Source organism: Coregonus clupeaformis, unplaced genomic scaffold (assembly GCF_020615455.1).
Source record: "Coregonus clupeaformis isolate EN_2021a unplaced genomic scaffold, ASM2061545v1 scaf0324, whole genome shotgun sequence".
Taxonomy (NCBI): domain Eukaryota; kingdom Metazoa; phylum Chordata; class Actinopteri; order Salmoniformes; family Salmonidae; genus Coregonus; species Coregonus clupeaformis.
Window position 1 is genome coordinate 142,676 of NW_025533779.1, and position 22,325 is coordinate 165,000.

At 42.0% G+C, this 22,325-nt stretch overlaps 1 protein-coding gene across 1 annotated transcript in view; it reads right to left on the bottom strand.

Annotated features, from left to right (window-relative positions):
* LOC121557945 (dixin-A-like) overlaps positions 1-22,325 on the bottom strand; it is a 56,783-nt gene that overhangs the window by 13,603 nt on the left and 20,855 nt on the right. Inside the window, exons 5-10 of the mRNA XM_045214845.1 lie at positions 17,407-17,457; positions 14,059-14,163; positions 6,362-6,415; positions 6,216-6,266; positions 4,961-5,074; positions 41-181 (exon numbers count right to left, since the gene is read on the bottom strand). Of these exons, the coding sequence (XP_045070780.1) occupies positions 41-181; positions 4,961-5,074; positions 6,216-6,266; positions 6,362-6,415; positions 14,059-14,163; positions 17,407-17,457 (516 nt within the window). The remainder of the gene's footprint in view (positions 1-40; positions 182-4,960; positions 5,075-6,215; positions 6,267-6,361; positions 6,416-14,058; positions 14,164-17,406; positions 17,458-22,325) is intronic.

Sequence of the window (22,325 nt, forward strand, 5' to 3'; positions counted from 1 at the left end):
GTGTGTACATGGTGTGTGTGTACCTGGTGTGTGTGTGTACCTGGTGTGTGTGAACCAGTCTGTCAGTCAGTGATGTGATGCCCTGCTCCAGAGTATCCAGAGTGTGGTGTTGAGGATCCTGCTCTCCGAACTCTCCTCTAAGACTCCTCAACGCTGACCGCACCAGCTGCAGCTCCTCAGCCTAGACACACACACACACACACACACACACACACACACACACACACACACACACACACACACACAGACACACACACACAGACACACACAGACACACAGACACACACACACACAGACACACACACACACACACACACACACACAGACACACACAGACACACACACACACACACACACACACACACAGACACACAGACACACACAGACAGACACAGACACACACACACACACACAGACACACACAGACACACACACACACACAGACACACACAGACACAGACACACACACACACAGACACACACACACACACACACAGACACACACAGACACACAGACACACACACACACACACACACACACACACAGACACACAGACACACACACACACAGACAGACACAGACACAGACACACACACACACACACAGACACACACAGACACACACACAGACACACAGACACACACACAGACAGACACACACAGACACACACACAGACAGACACAGACACAGACACACACACACACACACAGACACAGACACAGACACACACAGACACACACACACACACACACACACACAGACACACACACACAGACACAGACACACACACACACACACACACAGACACACAGACACACACACAGACACACAGACACACACACACACACACAGACACACAGACACACACACACACAGACACAGACACACACAGACACACACACACACACAGACACAGACACACAGACACACACACACACACACACAGACACACACACACACACACAGACACACACACACACACACACAGACACACACACACACACACACACACACACACACACACACACACACACACACACACACACACACACACAGACACACACACACACAGACACACACACACACAGACACACACACACACAGACACACACACAGACACACACATATATACAGTTGAAGTCGGAAGTTTACATACACTTAGGTTGGAGTCATTAAAACTTGTTTTTCAACCACTCCACAAATTTCTTGTTAACAAACTATAGTTTTGGCAAGTTGGTTAGGACATCTACTTTGTGCATGACACAAGTAATTTTTCCAACAATTGTTTACAGACAGATTATTTCACTTATAATTCACTGTATCACAATTCCAGTGGGTCAGAAGTTTACATACACTAAGTTGACTGTGCCTTTAAACAGCTTGGAGAATTCCAGAAAATGATGTCATGGCTTTAGAAGCTTCTGATAGGCTAATTGACATCATTTGAGTCAATTGGAGGAATACCTCTGGATGTATTTCAAGGCCTACCTTCAAACTTAGTGCCTCTTTGCTTGACATCATGTGAAAATCATAATAAATCAGCCAAGACCTCAGAAAAATAATTGTAGACCTCCACAAGTCTGGTTCATCCTTGGGAGCAATTTCCAAACGCCTGAAGGTACCACGTTCATCTGTACAAACAATAGTACGCAAGTATAAACACCATGGGACCACGCAGCCGTCATACCACTCAGGAAGGAGACGCTTTCTGTCTCCTAGAGATGAACGTACTTTGGTGTGAAAAGTGCAAATCAATCCCAGAACAACAGCAAAGGACCTTGTGAAGATGCTGGAGGAAACAGGTACAAAAGTATCTATATCCACATTAAAACAAGTCCTATATCAACATAACCTGAAAGGCCGCTCAGCAAGGAAGAAGCCACTGCTCCAAAGCCGCCATAAAAAAGCCAGACTACGGTTTGCAACTGCACATGGGGACAAAGATCGTACTTTTTGGAGAAAAAAATAGAACTGTTTGGACATAATGACCATCATTATGTTTGGAGGAAAAAGGGGGTACCTTGCAAGCCGAAGAACACCATCCCAAACGTGAAGCACGGGGGTGCCAGCATCATGCTGTGGGGGTGCTTTGCTGCAGGAGGGACTGGTGCAAAATAGATGGCATCATGAGGAAGGAAAATTATGTGGATATATTGAAGCAACATCTCAGGACATCAGTCAGGAAGTTAAAGCTTGGTTGCAAATGGGTCTTCCAAATGGACAATGACCCCAAGCATACTTCCAAAGTTGTGGCAAAATGGCTTAAGGACAACAAAGTCAAGGTATTGGAGTGGCCATCACAAAGCCCTGACCTCAATCCTATAGAAAATGTGTGGGCAGAACTGAAAAAGCGTGTGCGAGCAAGGAGGCCTACAAACCTGACTCAGTTACACCAGCTCTGTCAGTAGGAATGGGCCAAAATTCACCCAACTTATTGTGGGAAGCTTGTGGAAGGCTACCCAAAACGTTTGACCCAAGTTAAACAATTTAAATGCAATGCTACCAAATACTAATTGAGTGTATGTAAACTTCTGACCCACTGGGAATGTGATGAAAGAAATAAAAGCTGAAATAAATCATTCTCTCTACTATTATTCTGACATTTCACATTCTTAAAATAAAGTGGTGATCCTAACTGACCTAAGACAGGGAATTTTTACTAGGATTAAATGTCAGGAATTGTGAAAAACTGAGTTTAAATGTATTTGGCTAAGGTGTATGTAAACATCCGACTTCAACTGTATGTATATACTGTATTCTAGTCATGGTTCATCCTATATAACTACTGCTGTCCTCTTCATATGTATATACTGTATTCTAGTCATGGTTCATCCTATATAACTACTGCTGTCCACTTCATATGTATATACTGTATTCTAGTCATGGTTCATCCTATATAACTACTGCTGTCCACTCCATATGTATATACTGTATTCTAGTCATGGTTCATCCTATATAACTACTGCTGTCCACTCCATATGTATATACTGTATTCTAGTCATGGTTCATCCTATATAACTACTGCTGTCCTCTTCATATGTATATACTGTATTCTAGTCATGGTTCATCCTATATAACTAATGCTGTCCACTTCATATGTACACTACCGTTCAAAAATGTGGGGTCAATTAGAAATGTCCTTGTTTTCCATGTAAACATACATGAAATGAGTTTGAATAGGAAATATAGCAAAATGAATAGGAAATGTAGTCATTGACAAGGTTAGAAATAATGAATTTTAATTGAAATAATAATTGTGTCCTTCAAACTTTGCTTTCGTCAAAGAATCCTCCATTTGCAGCAATTACAGCCTTGCAGACCTTTGGCATTCTAGTTGTCAATTTGTTGAGGTAATCTGAATAGATTTCACCCTATGCTTCCTGAAGCACCTCCCACAAGTTGGATTGGTTTGATGGGCACTTCTTACGTACCATACGGTCAAGCTGCTCCCACAACAGCTCAATAGGGTTGAGATCCGGTGACTGTGCTGGCCACTCCATTATAGACAGAATACCAGCTGACTGCTTCTTCCCTAAATAGTTATTGCATAGTTTTGAGCTGTGCTTTGGGTCATTGTCTTGTTGTAGGAGGAAATTGGCTCCAATCAAGCTCCGTCCACAGGGTATGGCATGGCGTTACAAAATGGAGTGATAGTCTTCCTTCTTCAAGATCCCTTTTACCCTGTACAAATCTCCCACTTTACCACCACCAAAGCAGCCCCAGACCATCACATTGCCTCCACCATGCTTGACAGATAGCATCAAGCACTCCTCCAGCATCTTTTCATTTGGTCTGCGTCTCACAAATGTTCTTCTTTGTGATCCAAACACCTCAAACTTCGATTTGTCTGTCCATAACACTTTTTTCCAATCTTCCTCTGTCCAGTGTCTGTGTTCTTTTGCCCATCTTAATATTTTCTTTTTATTGGCCAGTCTGAGATATGGCTTTTTCTTTGCAACTCTGCCTAGAAGGTCAGCATCCCGGAGTCGCCTCTTCACTGTTGACGTTGAGACTGGTGTTTTGCGGGTACTATTTAATGAAGCTGCCAGTTGAGGACCTGTGAGGCGTCTGTTTCTCAAACTAGACACTCTAATGTATTTGTCCTCTTGCTCAGTTGTGCACCGGGGCCTCCCACTCCTCTTTCTATTCTGGTTAGAGCCAGTTTGCGCTGTTTTGTGAAGGGAGTAGTACATAGCGTTGTACGAGATCTTCAGTTTCTTGGCAATTTCTCGCATGGAATAGCCTTCATTTCTCAGAACAAGAATAGACTGATGAGTTTCAGAAGAAAGTTATTTGTTTCTGGCCATTTTGAGCCTGTAATCGAACCCACAATTGCTGATGCTCCAGATACTCAACTAGTCTCAAGAAGGCCAGTTTTATTGCTTCTTTAATCAGCACAACAGTTTTCAGCTGTGCTAACATAATTGCAAAAGGGTTTTCTAATGATCAATTAGCCTTTTAAAATGATAAACTTGGATTAGCAAACACAACATGCCATTGGAACACAGGACTGACGCCTATGTAGATATTCCATTAAAAATCAGTGGCAGTTGGTATCTCCCGAGTGGCACAGTGATCTAAGCTGTGCCACTAGAGATCCTGGTTCGAATCCCGCGACCGGGAGACCCATGGGGCGGCGCACAATTGGCCCAGCGTCGTCCAGGGTAGGGGAGGGAATGGCCGGCAGGGATGTAGCTCAGTTGGTAGAGCATGGCACAGGGGGGCCAGTATGAAACAAAAAAAAATATATATATAAAAAATATATATATATGTACAGTGGGGAGAACAAGTATTTGATACACTGCCGATTTTGCAGGTTTTCCTACTTACAAAGCATGTAGAGGTCTGTCATTTTTATCATAGGTACACTTCAACTGTGAGAGACGGAATCTAAAACAAAAATCCAGAAAATCACATTGTATGATTTTTAAGTAATTAATTTGCATTTTATTGCATTACCCCAGAGGGAAGGGGGGTGTGGCCTGTAAGGTGGGGCGGGGCCTGGTCACCATGACGACTCATCATCTCCTGCAACATGTTGTCTTTACACTCCAGCTCTCTCTGCAAGCCAGCCTGTACACACACACGCACACACACGCACACGACACACACACACACACACACACACACACACACACACACACACACACACACACACACACACACACACACACACACAGAGACATACACACAGAGAGACATACACACACACACACACACACACACACACACACACACACACACCACATATAAAGCACTGAACAGGCCACAACAAAATAACAGGAAAGATCTGTAGTGTAGTGCCTGTGCATATATGTGTGTGTCTGTGTGTCTGTGTGTATGTCTCTGTGTGTGTGTGTCTGTGTGTGTGTGTCTGTGTGTGTGTGTCTGTGTGTGTCTGTCTGTGTCTGTGTGTGTGTGTCTCTCTGTGTGTGTGTGTGTGTGTCTCTCTCTGTGTGTGTGTGTGTGTCTCTCTGTGTGTGTGTCTGTGTCTGTGTGTGTGTATGTCTGTCTTTGTGTGTGTGTGTCTCTGTGTGTGTGTGTGTGTGTGTGTGTGTATGTCTGTGTGTGTGTGAGTGTGTCTCTGTGTGTCTGTGTGTATGTCTCTCTGTGTGTCTGTGTGTCTGTGTGTATGTCTCTCTGTGTGTGTGTGTGTGTGTGTGTGTCTGTGTGTATGTCTCTGTGTGTGTGTGTGTGTGTGTGTGTGTGTCTCTCTCTGTGTCTCTCTGTGTGTGTCTGTGTGTGTGTGTCTCTGTGTGTCTCTGTGTATGTCTGTGTGTGTGTGTGTGTGTGTGTGTGTCTCTCTCTGTGTGTGTCTCTCTCTGTGTGTGTGTGAGTGTGTCTCTCTGTGTATGTCTGTGTGTGTGTGTGTGTGTGTGTCTCTCTCTGTGTGTCTGTGTGTGTGTGTCTCTCTCTGTGTGTGTCTCTCTCTGTGTGTGTCTCTCTCTGTGTGTGTCTCTCTGTGTGTGTCTCTGTGTGTCTCTGTGTGTGTATGTGTGTGTGTGTGTGTGTGTGTGTCTCTCTGTGTATGTCTGTGTGTGTGTGTGTGTGTGTGTCTGTGTGTATGTCTCTGTGTGTGTGTGTGTGTGTGTCTCTCTGTGTGTATGTCTCTGTGTGTGTGTGTGTGTGTGTGTGTCTCTCTCTGTGTGTGTCTCTCTCTGTGTGTGTCTCTCTCTGTGTGTGTCTCTCTCTGTGTGTGTCTGTGTGGTATTACCTTCTGCAGCTGGTTCTCCTTCAGCAGTCTGTCCTTCTGTCCAAGTTCCTTCTACACACACACACACACACACACATAAATGGACCATCCTACTCCCCTGTACATTACCAGACCTCAGTGAGAGAGATAGAGGATGTGTGTCTTACCTTGCACTCACTCAGCATCCTGCTCCTCTCGTCCAACTTCCTCTGTAGCTCCGCCTACGACACAACCAACTGGGTCAATATGGATGGGAGTGTGTGTGTGTGTGTGTGTGTGTGTAGAAGGAACTTAATAGCTACTGCGGTGAGACAGGCAGTCCCACTATCAGTGCATATTCACTAAAATGATCTTGTCAGACTGCCTTGTCGACCTGATAGCCAGCACACATCCATACACGTTCTTGTTTAAGAGGAAGTTGGTTTGATGTTGATGCTAACCATCAAGGTTGGGATGTAACTGATTACACGTTACCAGTTACGTTACCAGCAAAAAGATTGTAATGAAGTTTCAACGTTTATTGGCCACGTGCACAGGATACCACAGCTGCAAAACAGATACCACAGCTGCAAAACAGATACCACAGCTGCAAAACAGATACCACAGCTGCAAAACAGATACCACAGCTGCAAAACAGATACCACAGCTGCAAAACAGATACCACAGCTGCAAAACAGATACCACAGCTGCAAAACAGATACCACAGCTGTAAAACAGATACTACAGCTGCAAAACAGATACCACAGCTGTAAAACAGATACCACAGCCGTAAAACAGATACCACAGCCGTAAAACAGATACCACAGCCGCAAAACAGATACCACAGCTGCAAAACAGATACCACAGCTGTAAAACAGATACCACAGCTGTAAAACAGATACTACAGCTGTAAAACAGATACCACAGCTGCAAAACAGATACCACAGCTGCAAAACAGATACCACAGCTGCAAAACAGATACCACAGCTGCAAAACAGATACCACAGCTGTAAAACAGATACTACAGCTGCAAAACAGATACCACAGCTGCAAAACAGATACCACAGCCGTAAAACAGATACCACAGCCGTAAAACAGATACCACAGCTGCAAAACAGATACCACAGCTGTAAAACAGATACCACAGCTGTAAAACAGATACTACAGCTGTAAAACAGATACCACAGCTGTAAAACAGATACCACAGCTGTAAAACAGATACCACAGCTGTAAAACAGATACCACAGCTGCAAAACAGATACCACAGCTGTAAAACAGATACCACAGCCGTAAAACAGATACCACAGCCGTAAAACAGATACCACAGCTGCAAAACAGATACCACAGCTGCAAAACAGATACCACAGCTGTAAAACAGATACCACAGCTGTAAAACAGATACTACAGCTGTAAAACAGATACCACAGCTGTAAAACAGATACCACAGCTGCAAAACAGATACCACAGCTGTAAAACAGATACCACAGCTGTAAAACAGATACTACAGCTGTAAAACAGATACCACAGCTGTAAAACAGATACCACAGCTGTAAAACAGATACCACAGCTGTAAAACAGATACCACAGCTGTAAAACAGATACCACAGCTGTAAAACAGGACAGTGAAAATGCACAGGATACCACAGCTGTAAAACAGGACAGTGAAAATGCACAGGATACCACAGCTGTAAAACAGGACAGTGAAAATGCACAGGATACCACAGCTGTAAAACAGATACCACAGCTGTAAAACAGGACAGTGAAAATGCACAGGATACCACAGCTGTAAAACAGATACCACAGCTGTAAAACAGGACAGTGAAAATGCACAGGATACCACAGCTGTAAAACAGGACAGTGAAAATGCACAGGATACCACAGCTGTAAAACAGGACAGTGAAAATGCACAGGATACCACAGCTGTAAAACAGGACAGTGAAAATGCACAGGATACCACAGCTGCAAAACAGGACAGTGAAAATGCACAGGATACCACAGCTGCAAAACAGGACAGTGAAAATGCACAGGATACCACAGCTGCAAAACAGGACAGTGAAAATGCACAGGATACCACAGCTGCAAAACAGGACAGTGAAAATGCACAGGATACCACAGCTGTAAAACAGGACAGTGAAAATGCACAGGATACCACAGCTGTAAAACAGGACAGTGAAAATGCACAGGATACCACAGCTGTAAAACAGGACAGTGAAAATGCACAGGATACCACAGCTGTAAAACAGGACAGTGAAAATGCACAGGATACCACAGCTGCAAAACAGGACAGTGAAAATGCACAGGATACCACAGCTGCAAAACAGGACAGTGAAAATGCACAGGATACCACAGCTGCAAAACAGGACAGTGAAAATGCACAGGATACCACAGCTGTAAAACAGGACAGTGAAAATGCACAGGATACCACAGCTGTAAAACAGGACAGTGAAAATGCACAGGATACCACAGCTGTAAAACAGGACAGTGAAAATGCACAGGATACCACAGCTGTAAAACAGGACAGTGAAAATGCACAGGATACCACAGCTGTAAAACAGGACAGTGAAAATGCACAGGATACCACAGCTGTAAAACAGGACAGTGAAAATGCACAGGATACCACAGCTGTAAAACAGGACAGTGAAAATGCACAGGATACCACAGCTGTAAAACAGGACAGTGAAAATGCACAGGATACAACAGCTGTAAAACAGGACAGTGAAAATGCACAGGATACCACAGCTGTAAAACAGGACAGTGAAAATGCACAGGATACCACAGCTGTAAAACAGGACAGTGAAAATGCACAGGATACCACAGCTGTAAAACAGGACAGTGAAAATGCACAGGATACCACAGCTGTAAAACAGGACAGTGAAAATGCACAGGATACCACAGCTGTAAAACAGGACAGTGAAAATGCACAGGATACTACAGCTGTAAAACAGGACAGTGAAAATGCACAGGATACCACAGCTGTAAAACAGGACAGTGAAATTCTTACCTTGAGAGCTCTTTCCCACAATGCAGTGATAATGATAATAATAATAAAACGTTTAATTAAAATAAAAACAAGAACTACGATGTGAATTAGAAACATGGAAATGTTTGTATATACAGGTCAGTGTCAGTACCTTATTCAATGGCAGGGGTACTGGAGTGGTTGGATATACAGGTCAGTGTCAGTACCTTATTCAATGGCAGGGTACTGGAGTGGTTGAATATACAGGTCAGTACCTTATTCAATATGCAGGGGTACTGGAGTGGTTGGATATACAGGTCAGTACCTTATTCAATATGCAGGGGTACTGGAGTGGTTGGATATACAGGTCAGTCCCTTATTTAATGGCAGGGGTACTGGAGTGGTTGGATATACAGGTCAGTCCCTTATTTAATGGCAGGGGTACTGGAGTGGTTGGATATACAGGTCAGTACCTTATTCAATATGCAGGGGGTACTGGAGTGGTTGGATATACAGGTCAGTGTCAGTACCTTATTCAATATGCAGGGGTACTGGAGTGGTTGGATATACAGGTCAGTATCAGTACCTTATTCAATGGCAGGGGTACTGGAGTGGTTGAATATACAGGTCAGTCCCTTATTTAATGGCAGGGGTACTGGAGTGGTTGGATATACAGGTCAGTATCTTATTCAATGGCAGGGGTACTGGAGTGGTTGAATATACAGGTCAATACCTTATTCAATGGCAGGGGTACTGGAGTGGTTGAATATACAGGTCAGTACCTTATTTAATGGCAGGGGTACTGGAGTGGTTGAATATACAGGTCAGTATCTTATTCAATATGCAGGGGTACTGGAGTGGTTGGATATACAGGTCAGTACCTTATTCAATATGCAGGGTACTGGAGTGGTTGGATATACAGGTCAGTCCCTTATTTAATGGCAGGGGTACTGGAGTGGTTGGATATACAGGTCAGTCCCTTATTTAATGGCAGGGGTACTGGAGTGGTTGGATATACAGGTCAGTACCTTATTCAATATGCAGGGGTACTGGAGTGGTTGGATATACAGGTCAGTCCCTTATTCAATATGCAGGGGTACTGGAGTGGTTGGATATACAGGTCAGTGTCAGTCCCTTATTCAATGGCAGGGGTACTGGAGTGGTTGGATATACAGGTCAGTACCTTATTCAATGGCAGGGGTACTGGAGTGGTTGGATATACAGGTCAGTACCTTATTCAATGGCAGGGGTACTGGAGTGGTTGGATATACAGGTCAGTCCCTTATTCAATATGCAGGGGTACTGGAGTGGTTGGATATACAGGTCAGTACCTTATTCAATGGCAGGGGTACTGGAGTGGTTGGATATACAGGTCAGTACCTTATTCAATGGCAGGGGTACTGGAGTGGTTGGATATACAGGTCAGTACCTTATTCAATGGCAGGGGTACTGGAGTGGTTGGATATACAGGTCAGTCCCTTATTTAATGGCAGGGGTACTGGAGTGGTTGGATATACAGGTCAGTCCCTTATTTAATGGCAGGGGTACTGGAGTGGTTGGATATACAGGTCAGTACCTTATTCAATGGCAGGGGTACTGGAGTGGTTGGATATACAGGTCAGTCCCTTATTTAATGGCAGGGGTACTGGAGTGGTTGGATATACAGGTCAGTCCCTTATTTAATGGCAGGGGTACTGGAGTGGTTGGATATACAGGTCAGTACCTTATTCAATATGCAGGGGTACTGGAGTGGTTGGATATACAGGTCAGTCCCTTATTTAATGGCAGGGGTACTGGAGTGGTTGGATATACAGGTCAGTACCTTATTCAATGACAGGGGTACTGGAGTGGTTGGATATACAGGTCAGTACCTTATTCAATGGCAGGGGTACTGGAGTGGTTGGATATACAGGTCAGTCCCTTATTCAATGTGCAGGGGTACTGGAGTGGTTGGATATACAGGTCAGTCCCTTATTTAATGGCAGGGGTACTGGAGTGGTTGGATATACAGGTCAGTGTCAGTCCCTTATTCAATGGCAGGGGTACTGGAGTGGTTGGATATACAGGTCAGTCCCTTATTCAATGGCAGGGGTACTGGAGTGGTTGGATATACAGGTCAGTGTCAGTACCTTATTCAATGACAGGGGTACTGGAGTGGTTGGATATACAGGTCAGTGTCAGTACCTTATTCAATGGCAGGGGTACTGGAGTGGTTGGATATACAGGTCAGTACCTTATTCAATGGCAGGGGTACTGGAGTGGTTGGATATACAGGTCAGTACCTTATTCAATGGCAGGGGTACTGGAGTGGTTGGATATACAGGTCAGTCCCTTATTTAATGGCAGGGGTACTGGAGTGGTTGGATATACAGGTCAGTCCCTTATTTAATGGCAGGGGTACTGGAGTGGTTGGATATACAGGTCAGTCCCTTATTTAATGGCAGGGGTACTGGAGTGGTTGGATATACAGGTCAGTACCTTATTCAATATGCAGGGGTACTGGAGTGGTTGGATATACAGGTCAGTCCCTTATTTAATGGCAGGGGTACTGGAGTGGTTGGATATACAGGTCAGTCCCTTATTTAATGGCAGGGGTACTGGAGTGGTTGAATATACAGGTCAGTCCCTTATTCAATGTGCAGGGGTACTGGAGTGGTTGGATATACAGGTCAGTACCTTATTCAATATGCAGGGGTACTGGAGTGGTTGGATATACAGGTCAGTACCTTATTCAATATGCAGGGGTACTGGAGTGGTTGGATATACAGGTCAGTACCTTATTTAATGGCAGGGTACTGGAGTGGTTGAATATGTGACCGACCGGCTCGATTTGGTCTTATGTAGCAACATTTGAAATTGTGTTTTTTACATTGGATAAAAGTATCGGCAGTTGAGGAACAATGGGAAAGTAATTCTGCTTTGAAAGTTGATAAACTTGTAACCCCACTTTTGAGAAAATTTCCCTTGAATGTTTTGGTACACTTACTGGAGAGCTCTTTTTTGTCTAAACCCACTCAGCATCGTTCACACCCTCTTAAGCCTTAGTCCCACCCATCTCTTTAAGGATTCACATGTGAGGCCAAGCCTTAGCCCCACCCATCTCTTTAAGGATTCACGTGAGGCCAAGCCTTAGTCCCACCCATCTCTTTAAGGATTCACGTGAGGCCATGTGCTAAACAGAGTGAGTACGGTAGTGGACTAAACAACCAAATATTTCAAGACTAAAGGCTTATTCAATGTGCAGGGGTACTGGAATTGTTAAGGTAAGTTTATATATAAAAAGTGACTGGAATCAGGAATATATAAATACTATATGGTAATATACTAATGGTAATATACTAATGGTAATATTTCCATGTAAACAGGAGTAATATTGACCAGTAGCAGGATAGATAGATAGATACTGATGGTAATCAATGGACAATAGTGTAATAGGGTAATCAATCTGTGGATGGTCTGTGGAAGAGGGAGAGCAGTAGATGCATTACCCTCCGTAGGGCCTGCCGGTCGCGGCCGGTGCAGTTGCCATACCAAACGGTGATACAACCTGAGGATCTGAGGGGCCATGCCAAATCGTTTCAGCCTCCTGAGGGAGAAGAGACATTGCTGTTCTGGTGTGAGAGTACCATGTGAAGGACTCAGTGATGTGGACACAGAGGACCTTGACCCTCTCCACTGCAGCCCCATCTTATTATCAAATGATTGGCCGATAGAATGGAGGGAAGTGGTGGCCAATTTTCCCTTTGCCATAGTCTCAACAGGAAGCCTGATCTCCTGCCTCTTTTCGCGGCGTTTCCTCTGGGAGCCCGTAGATTGGATCTGAGGTACATAGAGAGCCCAGGGCGGAGGAGTCGGAGTCAAAGCCGAAGGTTAGTTAGTAACTGCCGATCTGATGTTCAAAAGTTTTTGTCGATCATAAGAAATTATAGCGGATACATTTAGCGAAAATATGAGATGAGTTACTTTTTTAAAAACTATTGTAGATGATTACTGCTTAGATTACTTTTTAATTCAGAAAGGATGTTTCTCAATGACATTCAAATCAGCATTGAAAAAAGTGCAAGTTGAAGTTTGTTCAACCTGAGCGAGTTTGACCACCAGTCAGAGACCACTATGATGACACCAATCAGAGACCACTATGATGACCACCAATCAAAGACCACTATAATGACCACCAATCAGAGACCACTATGATGACGACCAATCAGAGACCACTATGATGACACCAGATGATGACCACCAATCAGAGACCACTATGATGACACCAAATGATGACGACCAATCAGAGACCACTATGATGACACCAAATGATGACGACCAATCAGAGACCACTATGATGACACCAAATGTGTTTGAAGGATCCTTTCAGTCTTCTTCTAAGGCCTCTTAAAAGGGAAATCAATCCAAAAGTAACTGATAGTAATCAGATTACCTTACTGAGTTAGGGTAACTAGTAACTAACGGATTACATTTAAAGTTACCTACCAAACTGTACCAAATAAGTGTGTTGCTCTTTTGACTCCTACATGGAGCAGACCTTTGCTGACAAGTTACTGAAATACCAGTCCCTCGTGTCACGTCTGGACAGCCCTGGTTATCAGTCAAACTTGTAGAGCTGGTATTTGGAAGTCTCGGCCATGTTCATAGGCTGACAGTATGTGGCAACTAGCGAGGTACTGCTCTGTGTTAGCTGCCATGGGCAGCCTAGCTGTATGGAGAAGAAGGTGCTTTCTCTATCCATAAGAGTCCATATATCCATGACCTATGAAATGCTTGAATTATTCTCACCTGTAATGTGATTTGTTGATTCAAATAACGTTTTTAAATGTGTGTGTATGTGAGTGAGTGAGTGTGTGTGCATGCGGTATGTGTGTGTGTATGTGAGTCAGTGAGTGTGTGTGCATGCGGTATGTGTGTGTGTCGTACGTTGAGGCTGGTGAGTTGGTCCTGGGTCATGCTGGATCTGAGCTGCTCCTGTTTCAGCTGCAACACACACTCCTCCTGGACAGACAATCTCTGCTGCTGTGCCTCCTACACACACACACACACACACACACACACACACACACACACACACACAGAGAATATTAGAAAATCAGCAGGGGATCAAATGCTTTTTTCCCTCACTGTAGGCCTTGAAATACATCCACAGGTACACCTCCAATTGACTCAAATGATGTCAATTAGCCTATCAGAACCTTCCAAAGCCAGGACATCATTTTCTGGAATTTTCCAAGCTGTTTAAAGGCACAGTCAACTTAGTTGTCACGTTCGTTCATAGCCGGGTCAGACCAAGGCGCAGCGTGATTTGCATACATGTTTATTTGAAACGAATAAACAACGACAAAACAACAAACTAAACAAAACGTGAAGTCCGAGGAAGACAAACAACATACCTCACACGGAACAAGATCCCACAACTCACTAGTGCCAATAGGCTGCCTAAGTATGGTCCCCAATCAGAGACAACGAGCTACAGCTGCCTCTGATTGGGAACAACACCGGCCAACATAGAAATACCCATACTAGATAGAAAACATAGAACTACACAACATAGAATATTCACACCCTGACTCAACAAATACGAGTCCCCTGAGTCAGGGCGTGACATTAGTGTATGTAAACTTCTGACCCACTGGAATTGTGATACAGTGAATTATAAGTTAAATAATCTGTCTGTAAACAATTGTTGGAAAAATTACTTGTGTCATGCACAAAGTAGATGTCCTAACCGACTTGCCAAAACTATAATTTGTAACAAGACATTTGTGGAGTGGTTGAGAAACGGGTTTTAATGACTCCAACCTAAGTGTATGTAAACTTCCGACTTCAACTGTACGTCTCGTGTCTGAGCTGTTGAATTTCGACTCTACTTTGTCTCTGTACAGATGTTTTCCCTGTTTGATTGCCTTATGGAGGGAATAACTACACTGTTTGTATTCGACCATATTCCCAGTCACCTTGCCGTGGTTAAATGTGGTGGTTCGCATTTCAGTTTTGCGCGAATGCTGCCATCTATGCACGGTTTTTGGTTTGGGTAGGTGTTAAATGGGAACGACATCCCGTATACACTCCCTGATTAACTCATTCACCGTGTTTGTGTATTCTCAGAGGCAACCCAGAACATGTCCCAGTCCGCGTCATCAAAACAATATTGAAGCGTTGATTCCGATTGGTCAGACCAGCGTTGAATAGGCCTTTAGCACGGGTACATCCTGTTTGAATTCCTGCCTATAGGAAGGGAGGAGCAGAATGGAGTCGTGATCTGATTTGCCGAAGGGAGAGTGGGGGAGGGCCTTTTAGCCAATCCCGGAAGGGAGAGTAACAATGGTAGAGAGTTTTTGAAGCACGAGTACTACAGTACTACAGTGTTGATAGAACTTCGGTAGCGTTTTCCTCAAATATGTTAAAATCCCCAGCTACAATAAATGTGGCCTCAGGATATGTGGTTTCCAGTTTGCACAAAGTCCAGTGTAGTTCCTTGAGGGTCATTGTGGTATCGGCTTGAGGGGGAATATACACGGCTCTGACTATAACCGAAGAGAATTCTCTTGGGAGGTAATACGGTCTGCATTTAATTGTGAGGTATTCTAGGTCGGGTAAACAAAATAACTTGCGTTCCTGTATGTTACTACAATTAAACTATGAGTCGTTAATCATGAAACACACACCTCCGCCCTTCTGCTTCCCAGAGAGTTCTTTATTCCTGTCTGTGTGATGTACTGAGAACCCAGCTGGCTGTATGAACGGGGACAGTATATCCGGAGAGAGTCATGATTCCGTGAAACAGAGTATGTTACGGTCCCTGATGTCTCTCTGGAAGGAGATCCTCGCCCTGAGCTCGTCTACTTTATTTGCCAGGAACTGAACATTAGCGAGTAATATACTCTGAAGCGGTGGATGCTGTGCACGCCTCCTGAGTCGGACTAGAAGTTAGTAGTTTAAACAGACAGCTCGGTGCATTCAGCTTGTCAACACTTCTTACAAAAACAAGTAGTGTGAAGTCAATCTCTCCTCCACTTTGAGCCATGAGAGACTTACATGCATACATTAATGTTCCACAAGATTTATGAAAATGTTCAATTTCCACATTATTTAGTACAAGATTTAGTTGAGGTTTAGGGTTTAGTGAATGATTTGTCCCAAATATTTTGGATGAACTTATTCCTTGCCATCCATTCTGAAACTAACTGCAGCTCTTTGTTAAGTGTTGCAGTCATTTCAGTCGCTGTAGTAGCTGACGTGTATAGTGTTGAGTCATCCACATACATAGACACACTGGCTTTACTCAAAGCCAGTGGCATGTCATTAGTAAAGATTGAAAAGAGTAAGAGGCCTTGACAGCTGCCCTGGGGAATTCCTGATTCTACCTGGATTATGTTGGAGAGGCTTCCACTAAAGAACACCCTCTGTGTTCTGTTAGACAAGTAACTCTGTATCCATAATATAGCAGGGGGTGTAAAGCCATAACACATACGTTTTTCCAGCAGCAGACTATAATCAATAATGTCAAAAGCCGCACTGAAGTCTAACCAATCAGCCCCCACAATCTTTTTGTCATCAATTTCTCTCAGCCAATGATCAGTCATTTTTGTAAGTGCTGTGCTTGTTGAATGTCCTTCCCTATAAGCGTGCTGAATGTCTGTTGTCAATTTGTTTACTGTAAAATAGCATTGTATCTGGTCAAACACCATTTCTTCCAGAAGTTTACTAAGGGTTGGTAACAGGCTGATTGGTCGGCTATTTGAGCCAGTAAAGGGGGCTTTACTATTCTTAGGTAGCGGAATGACTTTAGCTTCCCTCCAGGCCTGAGGGGGCACACACTTTCTAGTAGGCTTAGATTGAAGATATGGCAAATAGGAGTGGCAATATCGTCCGCTATTATCCTCAGTAATTTTCCATCCAAGTTGTCAGACCCCGGTGGCTTGTCATTGTTGATAGACAACAATACTTTTTTCACCTCTTCCACACTCACTTTACGGAATTCAAAATGACAATGCTTGTCTTTCACAATTTGATCAGTTATACTTGAATGTGTAGTGTCAGCATTTGTTGCTGGCATGTCATGGCTAAGTTTGCTAATTGGCAATATCAGTGTCAGTTTTGTGATGAATGAGCCATCTGATTCAATGAATGATGGAGCTGAGTTTGGGCTGAGTTTGGGCTGAGTTTGCCTTTTTGCACAGAATTTCATGGTAACCTCCAGTCAAGGTTTGAATATTGGTGTGTGTGTGTGTGTGTGTGTCTGTGTGTGTGTGTGTGTGTGTTACTCACCTTGACTCCCTCCAGGTTCCGTACCTCCTGTTTACAACGCAGCAGCTCTCTCTGTAACACACACACACACACACACACACACACACACACACACAGACACACACACACACACAACACACAGACACACAGCAACACACACACACACACACACACACACACACACACACACACACACACACACACAGACACACACACACACACACACACACAGACACACACACAGACACACAGACACACACAGACACACACACAGACACACACACAGACACACACATTTTAGTCATTTAGCAGATGCTCTTATCCAGAGCAACTTCCAGTCAGTGCATTCATCTTAAGGTAGCTAGGTGGGACAACCACATATCACAGCCGTAGTACAATTTCCCTCAATAAACAATTTCCCTCAATAAACAATTTCCCTCAATAAACAAGTTTTCATCAAAGTCAGTGCAATTAGAAAAAGTGCAAATGTCTTTCGATAAACGGCGTCTTATTTGGCTAAATGGCTTATATGATTATTATTCATTATATTAGTGCTTTATAAATACTTATTTTCCACCATAATTTGCAAATAAATTCATAAAAAATCCTACAATGTGATTTTCTGGATTTTTTTTTCTAATTTTGTCTGTCATAGTTGACGTGTACCTATGATGAAAATTACAGGCCTCTCATCTTTTTAAGTGGGAGAACTTGCACAATTGGTGGCTGACTAAATACTTTTTTTCCCCACTGTATTGAAGCAACATCTCAAGACATCAGTCAAGAAGTTAAAGCTTGGTCGCAAATGGGTCTTCCAAATGGACAATGACCCCAAGCATACATCCAAAGTTGTGGCAAAATGGCTTAAGGACAACAAAGTCAAGGTATTGGAGTGGTCATCACAAAGCCCTGACCTCAAGCCTATAAAACATTTGTGGGCAGAACTGAAAAAGCGTGTGCGAGCAAGGAGGCCTACAAACCTGACTCAGTTACACCAGCTCTGTCAGGAGGAATGGGCCAAAATTCACCCAACTTATTGTGGAAGGCTACCCAAAACGTTTGACCCAGGTTAAACAATTTAAAGGCAATGCTACCAAATACGAATTGAGCGTATGTAAACTTCTGACCCACTGGGAATGTGATGAAAGAAATCAAATCTGAAATAAATAATTCTCTCTACTATTATTCTGACATTTCACATTCTTAAAATAAAGTGGTGATCCTAACTGACCTAAAACAGGGAATGTTTACTAGGATTAAATGTCAGGAATTGTGAAAAACTGAGTTTAAATGTATTTGGCTGAGGAGTATGTAAACTTCCGATGTATTCAATCTTTCAATTGCTTTAATTAAATTGTGATCAGGATCACAGCTCTATCGCAAATGCAATCAGGGAAATACAAGCAACAAGCATATTCAGTTCATATTCTACCTGACTCATATTCAGTTCATATTCTACCTGACTCATATTCAGTTCATATTCTTCCTGACTCATATTCAGCTCATATTCTACCTGACTCATATTCAGTTCATATTCTACCTGACTCATATTCAGTTCATATTCTACCTGACTCATATTCAGTTCATATTCTGCCTGACTCATATTCAGCTCATATTTTTCCTGACTCATATTCAGTTCATATTCTACCTGACTCATATTCAGTTCATATTCTACCTGACTCATATTCAGCTCATATTCTTCCTGACTCATATTCAGTTCATATTCTACCTGACTCATATTCAGCTCATATTCTACCTGACTCATATTCAGCTCATATTCTACCTGACTCATATTCAGTTCATATTCTACCTGACTCATATTAAATTCATATTCTTCCTGACTCATATTCAGTTCATATTCTACCTGACTCATATTCAGCTCATATTCTTCCTGACTCATATTCAGTTCATATTCTACCTGACTCATATTCAGCTCATATTCTACCTGACTCATATTCAGCTCATATTCTACCTGACTCATATTCAGTTCATATTGTACCTGACTCATATTCAGCTCATATTCTACCTGAATCATATTCAGTTCATATTCTACCTGACTCATATGCAGTTCATATTCTACCTGACTCATATTCAGCTCATATTCTTCCTGACTCATATTCAGCTCATATTCTACCTGACTCATATTCAGTTCATATTCTTCCTGACTCATATTCAGTTCATATTCTTCCTGACTCATATTCAGTTCATATTCTACCTGACTCATATTCAGTTCATATTCTACCTGACTCATATTCAGCTCATATTCTACCTGACTCATATTCAGCTCATATTCTACCTGACTCATATTCAGTTCATATTGTACCTGACTCATATTCAGCTCATATTCTACCTGAATCATATTCAGTTCATATTCTACCTGACTCATATGCAGTTCATATTCTACCTGACTCATATTCAGCTCATATTCTTCCTGACTCATATTCAGCTCATATTCTACCTGACTCATATTCAGTTCATATTCTTCCTGACTCATATTCAGTTCATATTCTTCCTGACTCATATTCAGTTCATATTCTACCTGACTCATATTCAGTTCATATTCTACCTGACTCATATTCAGTTCATATTCTACCTGACTCATATTCAGTTCATTTTCTACCTGACTCATATTCAGTTCATATTCTTCCTGACTCATATTCAGCTCATATTCTTCCTGACTCATATTCAGTTCATATTCTACCTGACTCATATTCAGTTCATATTCTGCCTGACTCATATTCAGCTCATATTCTTCCTGACTCATATTCAGTTCATATTCTACCTGACTCATATTCAGTTCATATTCTACCTGACTCATATTCAGCTCATATTCTTCCTGACTCATATTCAGTTCATATTCTACCTGACTCATATTCAGCTCATATTCTACCTGACTCATATTCAGCTCATATTCTACCTGACTCATATTCAGCTCATATTCTACCTGACTCATATTCAGCTCATATTCTTCCTGACTCATATTCAGCTCATATTCTACCTGACTAATATTCAGCTCATATTCTACCTGACTCATATTCAGTTCATATTCTACCTGACTCATATGCAGTTCATATTCTACCTGACTCATATTCAGCTCATATTCTTCCTGACTCATATTCTACCTGACTCATATTCAGTTCATATTCTACCTGACTCATATTCAGTTCATATTCTACCTGACTCATATTCAGTTCATATTCTACCTGACTCATATTCAGCTCATATTCTTCCTGACTCATATTAAATTAATATTCTTCCTGACTCATATTAAATTCATATTCTTCCTGACTCATATTCAGTTCATATTCTACCTGACTCATATTCAGTTCATATTCTACCTGACTCATATTCAGCTCATATTCTTCCTGACTCATATTCAGTTCATATTCTACCTGACTCATATTCAGCTCATATTCTACCTGACTCATATTCAGCTCATATTCTACCTGACTCATATTCAGTTCATATTCTACCTGACTCATATTAAATTCATATTCTTCCTGACTCATATTCAGTTCATATTCTACCTGACTCATATTCAGCTCATATTCTTCCTGACTCATATTCAGTTCATATTCTACCTGACTCATATTCAGCTCATATTCTACCTGACTCATATTCAGCTCATATTCTACCTGACTCATATTCAGTTCATATTCTACCTGACTCATATTCAGCTCATATTCTACCTGACTAAAGTTCAGCTCATATTCTACCTGACTCATATTCAGTTCATATTCTACCTGACTCATATGCAGTTCATATTCTACCTGACTCATATTCAGCTCATATTCTTCCTGACTCATATTCTACCTGACTCATATTCAGTTCATATTCTACCTGACTCATATTCAGTTCATATTCTAATGACTCATATTCAGTTCATATTCTATCTGACTCATATTCAGTTCGTATTCTACCTGACTCATATTCAGTTTATATTCTACCTGACTCATATTCAGTTCATATTCTTCCTGACTCATATTCAGCTCATATTCTTCCTGACTCATATTCAGTTCATATTCTACCTGACTCATATTCAGTTCATATTCTACCTGACTCATATTCAGTTAATATTCTTCCTGACTCATATTCAGCTCATATTCTTCCTGACTCATATTCAGTTCATATTCTACCTGACTCATATTCAGCTCATATTCTTCCTGACTCATATTCAGCTCATATTCTACCTGACTCATATTCAGCTCATATTCTACCTGACTCATATTCAGCTCATATTCTACCTGACTCATATTCAGTTCATATTCTACCTGACTCATATTAAATTCATATTCTTCCTGACTCATATTCAGTTCATATTCTACCTGACTCATATTCAGCTCATATTCTTCCTGACTCATATTAAATTAATATTCTACCTGACTCATATTCAGTTCATATTCTACCTGACTCATATTCAGTTCATTTTCTACCTGACTCATATTCAGCTCATATTCTTCCTGACTCATATTAAATTCATATTCTTCCTGACTCATATTCAGTTCATATTCTACCTGACTCATATTCAGTTCATATTCTACCTTATTCATATTCAGTTCACAGTGTATATTCTACCTGACTCATAATCAGTTCATATTCTTCCTGACTCATATTCAGTTCATATTCTACCTGACTCATATTCAGTTCATATTCTTCCTGACTCATATTCAGTTCATATTCTACCTGACTCATATTCAGCTCATATTCTTCCTGACTCATATTAAATTAATATTCTTCCTGACTCATATTAAATTCATATTCTTCCTGACTCATATTCAATTCATATTCTACCTGACTCATATTCAGCTCATATTCTTCCTGACTCATATTCAGTTCATATTCTTCCTGACTCATATTCAGTTCATATTCTACCTGACTCATATTCAGTTCATATTCTTCCTGACTCATATTCAGTTCATATTCTACCTGACTCATATTCA